We start from the raw sequence: 14,151 nt of genomic DNA, 5'->3' as shown, positions 1-14,151 counted from the left end.
CTGAATACCAGTTGCTGGAAAATGTAAGTGGAGACTGTGCTGGTGCACTCAGGAAGCTGCTGGTGCCGTGGTCTAAACCACTGAGCCTCTTGGACTTGCCAATCAGAAGGTTGGCGGTTCGAATCCCCGCAACGGGGTGAGCACCCATTGCTCTGTCTCAGTTCCTGCCAACCTAGCAGTTCAAAAGCATGCCAGTGCAAGTAGATAAATAGGTACCGCTCTGGTGGGAAGGTAAACGGCGATTCTGTGCGCTCTAGTTTCTGTCACGGTGTTCCATTGCGCCAGAAGCAGTTTAGTCATGCTGGCCACAACCCGGAAAGCTGTCTGTGGACAAACTTCTGAAAGCAAGATGAGCACCGCAACCCCATAGTTGCCCTTGACTGGGTCCTTTACCTTTTTAATATATATTTTCTTGGGGGCTTCCTATTCATGGAGCATTAGGCTAGCAAAAGCTACTAGTCACAGTGACTATAGAGCAGGATTTCTTAAACTGTGGGTCACGATTCATCTGTGGTAGGTCATAGCTTTTATAAGTAAACCCCAAATAATTATTGCCTGCAATCTTTAAGTGGTATGATGAATGCCTCTTAACAACTTTTTGTTCTGTTGGCATGTTATAGTGCAGTGTTGTTGCTTGTAACCAAAACCCAAAAGCCCGGGGTCTTACATTTTAATACTTAGGAATTGCTCGCTGGTGGCAAATAAGGCCTTCAGTCCAGAATTCATGTGACGATTAATTGATGGGTTACCAAACCAAGTAAATTGGACTTGTGGGTTGCCACACCAAAACGGCGCTGGGAACCCCTGCAATATAGTACCTCCAGCATCAGATCAGGGTCAGTGTGCCTCTGAATGCCAGTGGCTGGGAATCACATCACGGGCAGGAGAGCGCTATTATGCTCATGCTATGCATGTGTCTTGACCTCTGTGAGGAGAGACTGCTTTGTCTGATGCAGCAGGACTCTTCCTAGGCTGCAAGTTCAGGAATAATGTTACCACCATCTGCTATCCGTGAGAATTAGGAGCAGAAGACCTGAACTAGGAAACTGCAAAAAGGAACCTTGAATTCTCCAGCTGCTTTTTAAGCGTGACCCCACTTCATAAAACCAGTCTACACATCTAGAAGTGAGGCAGAGCAAGGTGGAGAATTTCCTGTCTGGAGCTCGGAGGCTGCCTGTGTAGCGTAGCGTTATGCGCTGAAGAGATTTCCCCTCTGGCTCTTGCCTTACAGCTGGATCCTGCCTGAGCGCTCTGTCAGTCTCCCTCCCTCTGGACTCCTGCTGGTCTGCAGCTTCTCCCCCTCCCCAGCATGCCAGCATCTCCAGAAGTGAAATATGCAGCTCTTCCATTCCCTCTCCATGCCTTTCCCCCAGCTCTATCCTGACACTGGAGCTGGGGAGGCAGGGGCGGCGACTGCTGCTGCTGCTGCTGCTATCTGGCCTCAAGCCTTGCACCAACCCAGCTAATGAGGGCCAGGTTTATTCCACACGCTAGTGCGCCTGCCAAGGAGACAGTGTTGCTAGAAAAGGGGAGAAGGAATCCACGTCAGGCACGGCTTCCCACAACTTTTGAAGTTCAGCAATTGGAACAGTCAGTAAGTGTGGTAGGCATGTTTCTGAATCATGCACAATTGCATTGCGCCCATCTCTTTTTTGACAGGCTTCTCCTTGAGAGAAAATGAATCCTGTGCTTTCATCTTGGTTTGTAGCTAAACATACTTTTAGGCTGCAGTCCTGTACACCAGTGGCTCCCAATAGCTAAGCACTGATAACCCCCTGTTTTTCAAAAGCCGAGCCATGGACCCCCCCCCCCCATTTTTGAAAATGTTGATGTCTCTGTGGAAGTTTTTGATATGTGAATAGTGCCACCACACCCTTCGCGGTGTCCCAGCACAAAACTGGGGTGCACATCTTCCAGTCACATTCCTGCATGAGTCAGGTGACCTACACAAGAGAGTACGGCACCATTTTGGGGCGCCACGAACTGACGCAAGATGTGCACTTGGCTCACATGTTTTTGGCCACTGTGCTCTCACACAAAAGCACAGCCCCCCCCAAAAAAAACAGGATGTCCCTGAAGTTGACGGGTATGTGCCATGAAGACCCTGGGTGGGTTACATGGAACCCCTGGGGTCTGTGGACCACCAATTGGGAAACACTGCTATATGCAATTGCTTGGGAGGAAGTCCCATCGAAGCATATGAGGCTGACTTCTGAGTAGGCATGCATAAAAAGATTGCACTGTCAATAACCGAAATCCTGCTCTATAGGCACAATGCACCCAGTGTTTAATGTCTAAAAAGAGGGATACTACAGTACATGTTTATCAGGACACTTGCCTAGAAGCCTTCCCATATTACTGATAATACGTGCAAGCTGGTTGGAAAAGAAGCATCCTCTGAAGGTTCTCAAAAGAGAGTCTTCCTTTTTATCATACATCGGACCATGCATACCACCGCGAGCCATCCTGTTCTTCAGAGTTAGAGACAAGTAGCACTCTTAGGTCTTAACAAGAAGGTCCTTGTTCCAAGCGTGTGTAATGTCCCGTCAATCACATCCACCTGCCAGCATGGAGGTCTCTGCACGTCTCTCTGCTGGAACAGTAGCTTTGCCGGACTAGTGTGTGTTGCTAAGAGCTTTCTGGGGGGAGAAGACTGATATTGATTGGGACTCATAGAATTGCAGAGTTGGAAGGGACCCCAAGGGCCATCTAGTCCAGCCCCTTCTCTCTCTCTCTCTCTCTCTCTCCCTGCAATGGATATATAATATCTACCTCTGCACTTGCTTCTGAATCTCTCCTCCTCATGTTCAGTTGTAAATAAAAAGGTGGCTGGCTGCATCATCCTGTCCAAAGGCTCCTTCGTACCGCACTTGTATGGGTGACTGGGGAAGGACCGTAGCTCAGTGATGGAACATTCGCATGGAGGTCACAGGTTCAATCCCTGGCATCTCCAGGTAATGCTGGGAATGTCTCTTGTGTCTGAAACATTGGAGAGCTGCTGCCAGTCAGTGTGGACAATTTTGTAAACGGCGTGTGGAAATGCCTGTCCATCCTGGGAACTTTATTATTATTATTATTATTTTAAAAAAACATTTTTATTATTAACAAACACTACATAAAATGAGCATCAAAAGCAGAGAACAGAGAGGTAGAAGTCACTGGGCTGTATCCAGCAAAATGGTCCTGGACCTTAAACTTGGTTCAGGAGTAGATGGGCAGCCAGTACAAGTGGAAGGTCCTTGTGTGAACAGGATGAACTCACTGAATCCTACAGTAATGTCTAGCATCAATCTGATGTTCTTCCCCCATCCTGCACTCCCCCATCCTGCACCCACCAGCATCACCTTTGTACAGTTGATGACTGCAGGGCTCAGGTAGACAGCTGTTCTTCAAGAACAAGTACTGACCTAACTTAGTCTTTCCTATATGCAAAGAAAGGACTTAGAAAGATGACCACTCTGTCTTGCCAGAATGGTACATGCATTGGTTTTCTCCCGCTTGGACAACTGCAATGCGCTACCTTCGAAGGTGACTTGGAAACTACAACTAATCCAGAATGTGGCAGCTAGACTGGAGACTGGGAGCAGACACCGGGACCATATAACACCGGTCCTCAAGGATCTTCACTGGTTCCCAGTACATTTCCGAGCACAATTCAAAGTGTTGGTGCTGACCTTTTAAACCAGGCATAGGCAAACTCGGTCCTCCAGATGTTTTGGGACTATAGCTCCCATCATCCCTGACCATAGGCGCCGACTCCATGGGGCTTGAGGGGGCCCGAGCCCCCTCAAAAATTCGTTTGGGGGGGCTCTGCCCCCCCAATAATCTCTGGTGCCCCTCCAGCAGAGCGCCATCGCCGCCCCTCCCCCAGCCCAAAATGCACAGGGTCGGGCTGCATGCCTCCTGCCCTCCCTCCCGAGCAAAAGCTCCACCCAATTTCCTTCGGAGCTGATTAATAGGCGCAGCACGCTCTCCCCTATTCGCTCACGAGGAGGCGGCGCCACTTTATTTGCATATTCATGAGCTTATTTATTATTCATGAGCTTTCCCGGGCCCCCCAATATTTTTTATAAGTCCGCGTCCCTGTCCCTGACCACTGGTCCTGTTAGCTAGGGATGATGGGAGCTGTAGTCCCAAAACATCTGGAGGGCCGAGTTTGCCTATGCCTGTTTTAAGCCCTAAATGGCTTTGGCCCAGTATACCTCAAGGAGCATCTCCACCTCCATCGTTCAACCCAGACACTGTGGTCCTCCTCCCTCACTGTGAGAAGTGAGGTTACAGGGAATCAGGCAGAGGGCCTTCTTGGTAGTGGCACCTGCCCTGTGAAACACCCTCCCTTCAGATGTTAAGGAGATAAAGAATTACACAACTTTTAGAAGACATCTGAAGACAGCCCTGTATTGGGAGGTTATTGTCTGATATTTTTATTATGTTTTAAAAATATGCTATAAGCTGCCCAGAGTGACTGGGGAAACCCAGCCAGATGTGCGGGCTACAAATATAATAATAATAATAATAATAATAATAATAATAATAATAATAATAATAATAATAATATCCTGAGACTGACTCTCTCTCCTCCTGGGGTGGGAGTGGAGGTAAGGAAGCTGTGCTTGGTCATGTGCCCTTGGAGGATTTCTTCCCACTTCCTGTGTGCAGCTGTGTGGCAGAAGAATGTAAAGCTCTTCCTCGCTGGAGATCTTCCAGCAAAGGCTGGGCAGCCATCTGTAAGGATTTGGGAATGCTCAATCCATCTGTGCCAACCTGGTGCCCTCCAGAGTTTTTAGACTACAACTCCCACTTGCCCCATCTTGAGGGCACTACGTTGGCACAAGCTGCTGTAGCTTCTGTGTGGAGAGCCAGTAAATTGCAGTGGTTAGTGTGCTGGAATGAGACCTGGAAGACTAGGGTTCAAATCCCCACCCAGCCATGAAACTTGCTGCTTCTCAGCCTGACCTATCTCACAGGTTTAACTGAGGAGAACCACGTATGCCACCTGGAGCAACGTGAAGGGGGAAAAGGTGGGATTAAAAATGCAATAAATGCATAAAATTTTCTACACCAAGAAGTAGGGATGGGGAGTTGGCCTGCAATGCACTTCTTCAGCTTTGGGTGAAGAGTAGCTGGGGAAACCCAGCTAAATGGGCGGAGTATAAATAATAAAATTATTATTATTACTTTGTAACGCTCTGTTCCTCAGCATTCATCCTTTGCTTCTTCTCCAAGCGGCCATCCAGAATCTGGACCCGTTTTGTCCCACCAGGAAATCCAACGGGATCATCAAATCGCTGGGTGAAAACAAAGGCAAAAAACCCCAAACACCCAAATTCCTCCCAAGTGTTTAGGAATGGGGAGGAGGTGTGACCATGCCTCATTCCTTTCTCCCTCTCGCTCCTCCCCTTCCCCAGACGAAGAGCTGCCAAATTGGGGGGGGGGGGGATTCTTGTGGTTCAGGATGTGGCTGGATGTGGGATCGCCTTCCAGGTAGGCGAGCGAGCAAATTGTCCGCTCGGAATGGGGAATTATGTCATTGCCGCGGAGGGACGCCTTCCAAGAGCGTTTCCTCCGCTGGCTGATTGACAGGCCTCGCATGCGAGAGGAGCCTATATAAAGCAGGCGAGCCGAGCGCCGCTTTGAAAGGCAGCCCGGCTAAGAGGCGAAGCGGGTTTTTTTGCGCGCCCCTCCCCGGCCGAGGACTTGCCCTTGCAGGGAGCTGAGTTGGCTTCGCGCTCTCGCCACGGGACTTTGGGAACTCGCCGCCTGCTTGGAGTTGCATTGGGAAGCGGCAGCTCTCAAGAGCATCGCGGGGGACTTGCATGCCAGGTAACGACCCACGGACCAGTGGGGACAGGTTGGAGCCGGATTGTGGGTGGATGGGTGGGGGTCAACACAGGGACGCCCCCGAAAGACCCCGGCAGCACCACCTCCAAGGAGTGAAAGGAGACTTGCTCCCTAGGGTCGTCTTAATAATGAAGAAAAGGGGCTGGAGCCAAATCAAGGGGGCGCGATCGCAGGATCTAAATCCCGTTGATTTCAAAGGAGATTAAGTGCAAGCATCCTATGTATGCAGTTTTCCAACCTAGAAGGGTGCCTAGGACCGGAGCCTAAGGCTGCAATCCTAACTCCGTTTACCTGGGACTAAGGGCCATTGAATTCAGCGGGTGGTATGCAACTAAATTTTATTCAGCGTAGGCTCGTTGAAATGAATGGACCTAACTCAAACATGTGAATTTCAGTGCGTCTGTTCTGAGTAAATCGTATGGGAATGCCATTCAATAGAATGGGACGATTAAGATTGCACTGGACCCAATTCCTGTCTTTTCAACCCCTTTCCTTGGGCAGTTTCTCCGATTTCCCCCCATTCATTCCCTAATTCTTCCTTGTAAAGAAAGCTTTTTTTTTGACTGGGCTCAAAAAGGGACTAGATATTTAGGATGAAGAAAGGGCACCATCCACCACTGGGAAGTTTTCCTGTGCAAGCCCCGTTGTCAGGAATGGCAGCTGGGAACACACACACAAAAGTAAATGCTCACAGCAGCTTGACAGGACAGGGTTCAATGCATAGTCTGATCAATATCTAGTGCATTGTATGGTGCAACCCTAGATAGCTTCCAGAAAAAATGTTCAAGGCTAAGATGCAGCGACTCCTTTGGGGCAGTTCTCATGTACAAACCCCTGTGAGAGTGATGGGAACTCTTTCTTTTCACTGGAGTTCAAGCAGGACAGCAGAGCTTCCTAAGGGGAAACTGGTCTTTGTCACTCTATATAGCATCAGTGTAGACTTTCTGTGTCTAGGGATGGCACTGATTTTCTTATGATAAGGGCATGGGTTGATAAGGTGACTTCAAAGTACGGCGCGATCCTTGTAGCCCGTAGCCCGTACAATCCAACCATAATTAAGCAGAGGAATTAATTATGTGCACAACCCCACTTCTGGAAATATTCACCTTGAACAAAAATACCCAGTTTTGGTGTCTTCTTTGGGAAAGTGCAGCAAATAATGATGCAAGCTGTGGATGGGGGAGATCTACCCAGAAACAAATTCCACCTAGTTCAATGGGACACCTAGTGAATCTACTCTGGATTGCAGCTGCAAACCTATAATTTTGGCTAGGGCAGGTCGTGAGATTTAAATTTGCATCTCTTCAAGAAGTTTGGGTTATAGAAATCATCAAGAAAAGTATCTGGCAGAGGGCTAGGTCTACTCTCCTGAGTCCATTCAGACACAGGACAGATGTGTAGCCCATTCCTGTGCTTGTTTACTCAGAAGTAAATCCCACTGACTTTTCTAAGATCTGGGCTGCAGTTCTAATAGTGTCTACTCAGAAGTAAATGCTGCCAAATACAATGAGGTTTACTCCCAGGTAACTGGAGTTTGGAGTGCAGATTGGATTGGAGATGCACCATCATTTCATCCTGATGTAACACAATTGATTTAGAGAAGCAGGCTGTCTCTGTCTTTCCAGCAGTAAGAGAGTATGTATGTGTGAATGAGTGTGACTGAGACAGGGAGAGACTGGAATTTGCTATTGTAGCTTAATGTATAAGTTAAATTACATGTGAAATGCTGCTGGAAATACCATTATCTTTCAAGAATGTAGCTCTACGGCTTGCCAAAAGTGGATTTAAGAGATGCAATAACTGGTAGACTATCTGAGAGCCCAGACGTCTCATGGAAAACTTTTGAAGACAATTCTGGTTGTATCATATATATTTCCTTGAATTTATTAGGAAGGATATTAAACACTTGAGCCTCCCCCCTTCCCCTCCCCGTGCATTTAAAGCGTGTGCTTTCACTAATGTTATCATAATCAAGTCAGGATCAAGCATCTGGGTTCTCACACACATAGAGGCATTGTCAGAAGTAATAAATGTCCTGTTTGCAGGGTATACCAGGATTCATAAAAAATGCCCCAATGACGGGTTGATTTTTAATCTTTGTCTACCACACAACAGTGAAAGCTTTCTGAGTGGTTTGCAAGTAAAAAAATACAACAGCGAAACATAAATATAGAATGGCAATTAATTGATGAAGGACGATTTAGAAATAGGTGACATAAACAATAAAATAGCATCTGACAGAACCAACATTTGCTTTCAAAATAGTTGTTTCTGTTGTAAGCTTGTGGGAGACATGGGGAAATTTAAAAACAGACAAAAGTATCAACAATGTGCACATCTTGCTTTGTTCATAGGCATTATGCAGGACAGGAGCTGGCTGTTGTGGCTGACGATCTTGCTAGCTTTGTGGATTTCCTCAGAGGCTCAAGGTAGGTCTTTAAATATCTGTAGCATTGAGGCCAAGTATTTCCAGAGTGGACTAAAGCTCTGGCAACCATAGCCTGATACTTAAAAGGAGCTTGGCTTCTGCTCTCTCACTTGGCTTGGTCTTGAGAATAATTGCTCAATTATTTCTTTCCATGGCATACCTGAAATATGAAACTAGCCTGCATAGATAATATACCTTACTATAAATGCATCAAGGAAATTGGAGGGATATGTATGTAGATCAAATTGAGGGTTGGCAGCAATTGGTCAAATTAATTTGTGGTGTAAAGACCTCCCCCTTTTAGAGCACCAACTACTCAGTTGGCTAAAATGTATTTATATTTTGGTTCTCCTTGTTGGAAATTAGGATTCAGCTAGCAAGCTGAAAAACTACAAAAAAAAATGCTTTGTTATTATTGTTTGTTGCATTGATAGCCTACTATTCCCTAAGAAAATTCAGAGCAGCTTATATATGGCATCCAGGTTCTCACTTTGGATATTTGCAGACAGTTTGATTTGAAATTTTGTTGGACTGGATCCAGAGAAGAATTCTACACAGCCAGTGGGGTTTCCTGGCTCCCTTCCACCTACAGTAGGGTTTCCTGCACCCCTCTTGCCCACTCTATTGTATCACCTCTGCCCCCCATAATCAATCCTGAGAGTTGAGGCACATGATGGGATCTGGGAGTCTGCAACAACACATCGAAATTAGGAGAATTTGTTGGGGCAGTCATGCACAAGTAGAAATGTATATTTCAACTTGAGCAAGGCATCTCTGGATCTAAGCCATTCAGTTTCATGAAGGATATTTTCCACACATTTTCCAAGAAGCAGTACCAAGTAGATGGAGTCACTGAATTTGGTGTTTTGTGCCAAATGAACAGCCATTATTCACATCCCATTAGAAGAAGTAATAGCGAAAGACACATAAGAGCCACCATTTTCAGATTGCCAGCATCCCAATTGGATGGGGGCTTCAATGGTAGGAGTCGTAAGATTGCCTATATGTGGTCCATGGTTCAATCTCCTAGGAGAGAATCTTCTACAAGACCCTTAAGAGGACTGTCAGGCTAGGTGGACTGCCAAGTTTGACTGATCACTCAATTGCATGGACTCCTACTACTGTTTCTCTATAATGTTTGATGGTTCCCTGAGCATGTACCCACCCTAAGCATCAGATCATTTTCTTCATCATTTAAGTCAGTGTGGCTCATTGGAAGTGTGTTGGATTTTGATCAGGGAGACTCGAGTGTCCATTTCCATTTAGCTGGCTGGCCTTGAACAAATTAACTTAAGTTTACTCCATCTGTGAAAACTGGAGTATCTGTGGCGTGCCTCATAAAGTGAGGGTGAATGAGATAACCCCATGCCTTACATTTCTTTGTTAATCATGTTCCTTCATGTTGTTGCCTTTGCAGATGACGGCCAAGAGGATGAGTCCACTTTTGACTTGCTGCAAATAAGCAACATAAACAGGAAGACAATTGGAGCAAAAGTATTTCGGGGCAATCATTCCAGTCTCCCAGCATACCGCTTCATCCGGTTTGATCACATACCTCCGGTTAACTCGGAGAAATTAAAGCAGATTATTAAACTGATCCAGCGAAATGAGGGCTTCCTTCTTGTAGCCACCTTCAGGCAGGATAGGCTGGCCAGGGGCACCCTCTTGGCACTGGAAGGTCCTGGCACCACTCAGCGCCAGTTTGAGATTGTTTCCAATGGCCGAGAAAATTCACTCGAACTTTCCTATTGGGTAGATGGCTTTCGGAAGAAGTATCTTTTGGAAGACGTGGACCTAGCCGATTCACTATGGAAGAACATCACAGTACAAGTAGCCGGGGAAAACTACAGTCTCTATGTTGGTTGCGACCTCATTGACAGTGTGAGCCTGGAGGAGCCTTTCTATGAAAACCTGAAAGCAGAGAAAAGTAGAATGTATGTGACAAAAGGATCTGCCAGAGAAACTCACTTTCGGGTAGGTAACCTACAACACCCGTGAGGTCAATGACGTGCAGTTCAATCCCTATGCATATCTACCCAGGGGTTGTAATGAAGTTAGTGAGGCTTCCTCCGAGGTTGGTGTGAATAAGACTGCAGCCTTATAATGAGATCCTGACAGAAGGCAGCCCACATAGTAGCCCTACTGAGACTTTTGTCTTGGACTGTGCAATGGGAAGGGTGGCAAATTTGTGCAGCGGAGGGATAAATCTGTGGGCACGGGAAGAAGGTGGTGAAATGGTGGCTGCTCTGCCTCAGACAGCAGAATGTCTTGTGCTGGTCCTGGATCCTGTTTAGTTTGCCTTATGTATGCTTAACAATGTAAACTCTTAGGCCAGAATTAGAGGGGATTCAATTGGCACTTTTGGAGAACCAGCTTCTCCCTTGACTTTGGTGCAATGACAGTTCTGTTCTCTTTCTGACAACTCTTCACACATACTTAGTCTAATTGTAAATGGATTCAGGAATATTTGCCCCAAGTGAGGAAGGGGTATCTCTGTTTGATTCATCTTCGCTCTGTGCCAAGGTCACAGAAGTGAAAATGGAGATGTTTTCCATAAAGGTGGGTGAGCACTATGCAACAAGTCTCTTCAGCTGTTTGTCCAGAAGCCACTCCAAGATGGGAGAAGGAGCTGTCTAAAACCCTGACACTTTTTGGCCCACTTGCTATATCCAAACCTCTGAATGTCTACCAAGAGTTGTAGATTGGCAGCATGGAGGCCATATAGGCTTCAGTCCTCTACACACTTACCAGGGAGTAAGCTCCATTAAAGTCAGTGAGGCTTGCTCCTGAGGAGAAATGTATAGAATTGCACTGGCAGCTTCTGTTAAGATATGCTGCTCTAACATCTACACCACACTGGCTGTCATGTCTGGGGTAGGATGGGGGAATGACTGAATAATATCAGCCACACATTTTGTTTGCTACACTTATGAGGAGAGGAGGGAGACATGGGGTTGCTGTTTTTGGTAGGAAACCATTGTTCTGCACTGCATCTTGTTCTGGCCTCAATGGCAAATGTCATGGTCAGGTAAAAATAAACCTGACCATGGGCACTCTATCTGTTGGCTATTAGAATGCTACCTTTGCTTTTCCTTCAACTGGATGATTCCTCAGAGCATGAGCCAAGAGCTCCACTTTCTGATGGCTAAAGAATTAACTTAACCACATGCAGTAGAGGCTAGTGTTCATTGGGATGGCAAGGTGGAACCAATGACAGATGGAGCCAGCAAATTCTGGTTGTGTTCCTCTCCTTTGCTTTTTCCCTGAAGAAATTTTCCAAGGCCAACACTGAGGGGCAGTGGGAGGAGGCTGACAGGCAGTGCCATCCCATGGCCTGGATGTAAGGAAGGAAGCAAACAAACAGGTGAGGGCTGGCTGAAGTTGACGGGGCAGTGGCTACTTTGTCCTAACATGCCAACCTCCACTGCTCACCTGAATTAACCAGAGTTCAGCTGGATGGTTTGGAGTGCTTTTACTGAAAGCTCTGTGGTGGCTCATTGGCTGCTGAACGCTGGGATTTGGTTTGCATGTGACATTAAGCCAATCCATATGGGTTCCCACAGCAAAAGTCATGACCGTTGCACTCCTCCAGTTCTACTGCTGCTGTGTTACTCAGGACTAAGTCAAAGTTTGGCATAGCATTGCATTCAAATCTGGGCTCATGGTTTGTCTCACTTCAGGCAAATCATGAGTTGTAAACAAGGTTTGTTCTTCATTTATTGCCTTTGGTTTGGCTGGAGCAAAGGTGTCATCTTCTTAAGAGGATTGAGGAGGCCCATGTCTGGTGTTTTTCAATTTTTTATGTGTTGTAAGCTGCCCAGAGTGGCTGTGGAAACTGACAATTAGAACTTCTGGCAGTGCATTAGCAAGAGAGCTGGTGGAATATTTTCTCCCATGCTGAGAAATTACTGCCCTGAACCAACATATTAGCTACAAACAATAGTATTTATTCTTGCAATTCGGATATGTGGTCACTGTGCCCCTATGGAGAGATGGAGGACCTATTTGGATTGTCTGTGCTTGAAGACTGGAGGAATCTGATGGAATCCGGAATGCTCTGGGGGATTGTGCCCTCGAGTACTGTCCAGCAGAGCTTTTCTGGGTGGTGGAGCTTTTGGAGCCCTTGTAAACCTACCTTGAAAAGTTGCAAAGCACTTTGAAGGCAAAGTCACACATATTTGTTCTGACCTTGACACCACTGTTAATGCAATCTGGTGGAGGCATCTAGAGCACTGTCTTGGCTGGTTTGGGATCAGGTTCAGTTATTGAGACATGGGAATATGGATAAGGAATTTGAGTGTTTGGCCAATACATCCCCTTTCCAAAAGACCCCCCTTGGACCCTAAAGACACAACTGTCACCTAGTAGCAACTATCCTGATTTTGGACAAGTTGCTGGAGAGGGTGGAGGCTTAGCAACTGCAGGTGTGCTTGGAGGAAGCTGCTTATCTTGACCCAATTCCATTATGGAATGTCAGGACAAGGGGAGTACAACCATATTGATGCTCCTCAAATCTCAAAATGGCTTGTGACCATAGTATCCTCCTGAACTGACTCTGTGAGTTGGGAGTAGGAGGTAGGGTTTTTTAGTGGTTTCTCTGGTTTCAGATATTACTATTAGCATTAGGGATCTATACGAAACTTTTCAAAGCAGTCATTAGAAGATTTGAAGGAAAGTGTCATCACTATGCAGATGACAGGTTTCTCCTTGGCATTGGTCTCAGAAGAAGCTGTGAAGATGCTTGACCAGTGTCTGAAGACAGCACTAGGTTGGATGAGGGCCAACAAACTGAAGCTGAATTCTGACAAGACAGAAAGCTCCCAGGTTCAGCAATTAGGAAGGTGGCCTGTTCTGTAGGGGGTTGCATTCACTCTGAAGGACCAGGTGCAAAGTCTGAGGGAAGTATTGGATTCAACTCTGAAACTTGAGTTCCAGGTGATCACAGTGACAAGGAATGCTTTTTTCCAGCTATGACTACTTCACCAGCTATGGCTCTTCCTGGACAGGGATTTTCTGGCCATAGGAACCCATGCTCTAGTCTAGTAACCTCCTGTTTGGATTCCTGTAATTCACTGTATGTGGGGCTGCCCTTGAAGATGTTCCAAATACTGAAACTAGTTGAAAACGCTGCAGCCAGATTGTTGAGGTGTCTGTGTGAGTTCATGTTACAGTTGTTCTTAAACACTTGCACTGGTTGCTGATTAGACACTGGGACAAATTCATGGTTTTAGACTTGTTGTAAAAATCCCTATCTGACTTTGGACACATCTACCTGAAAAAAATGCAAGGTTTAAGGTTGTCTGTGGCAGCCCTGTTAGTAGAATTATATTTAAGGGAGGTTCATAGTCTTTTCAGCAAAGAGGGTCTTTTCAGCAAAGGCATCCTGACTTTGGAACGTGTAGCTGGCACCATGGTTTTCATTGCCAGCTAGAATCCTTTTTCTTCTGCCAGGCCTGTGGGTAATATGATATCTGACCTGTTTTGATGACAGCATTTGATTGGTTGTTGTGCAGGACTTTTTCTTCTTCTTCATTTCTCTGTTTAATTATGTGGTGATAAGCCCTGAGGTCTGTTGAAGAAAGGTGGAATATATGGTATTTAAATGAATAAAATAAACGAACAATTTATGCAGGATTCAATTCAGTCAAGGTTGAAGAAGTTCTGAAGGAGGCAGGAAGTAGACTAATGATCTGCTGTTACCTTAAATGATACAAACATTTTGTGTGTGTGTGTCTTCTTTGCAGGGTCTCCTCCAAAATATTCATCTAGTTTTTGGAACATCAATAGAGGATGTCTTGCGCAGTAAAGGATGCCAGAGGAGCCAGTCAGGTAAGAAGGGGAAAAAAAGTCTTGTTCTTATTGCTCACAGTAATTTGAGGGAG

At 46.1% G+C, this 14,151-nt stretch overlaps 1 protein-coding gene across 1 annotated transcript in view; it reads left to right on the top strand.

The window, feature by feature from the left end:
- The first annotated feature begins 5,486 nt into the window (after positions 1-5,486).
- Positions 5,487-14,151, top strand: part of THBS2 (thrombospondin 2) — a 52,378-nt gene continuing 43,713 nt past the window's right edge. The window contains exons 1-4 of the mRNA XM_081188198.1: positions 5,487-5,823; positions 8,196-8,270; positions 9,687-10,243; positions 14,014-14,098. Coding sequence (XP_081044324.1) covers positions 5,817-5,823; positions 8,196-8,270; positions 9,687-10,243; positions 14,014-14,098 — 724 coding nt within the window. The 5' untranslated portion in view covers positions 5,487-5,816. The remainder of the gene's footprint in view (positions 5,824-8,195; positions 8,271-9,686; positions 10,244-14,013; positions 14,099-14,151) is intronic.

The sequence above is a fragment of the Podarcis bocagei genome (assembly GCF_964188305.1).
Source record: "Podarcis bocagei genome assembly, chromosome: 3".
Lineage (NCBI taxonomy): Eukaryota > Metazoa > Chordata > Lepidosauria > Squamata > Lacertidae > Podarcis > Podarcis bocagei.
Note: the sequence above shows the minus strand (reverse complement) of the source record. Positions and strands in the feature narration are given on the sequence as shown.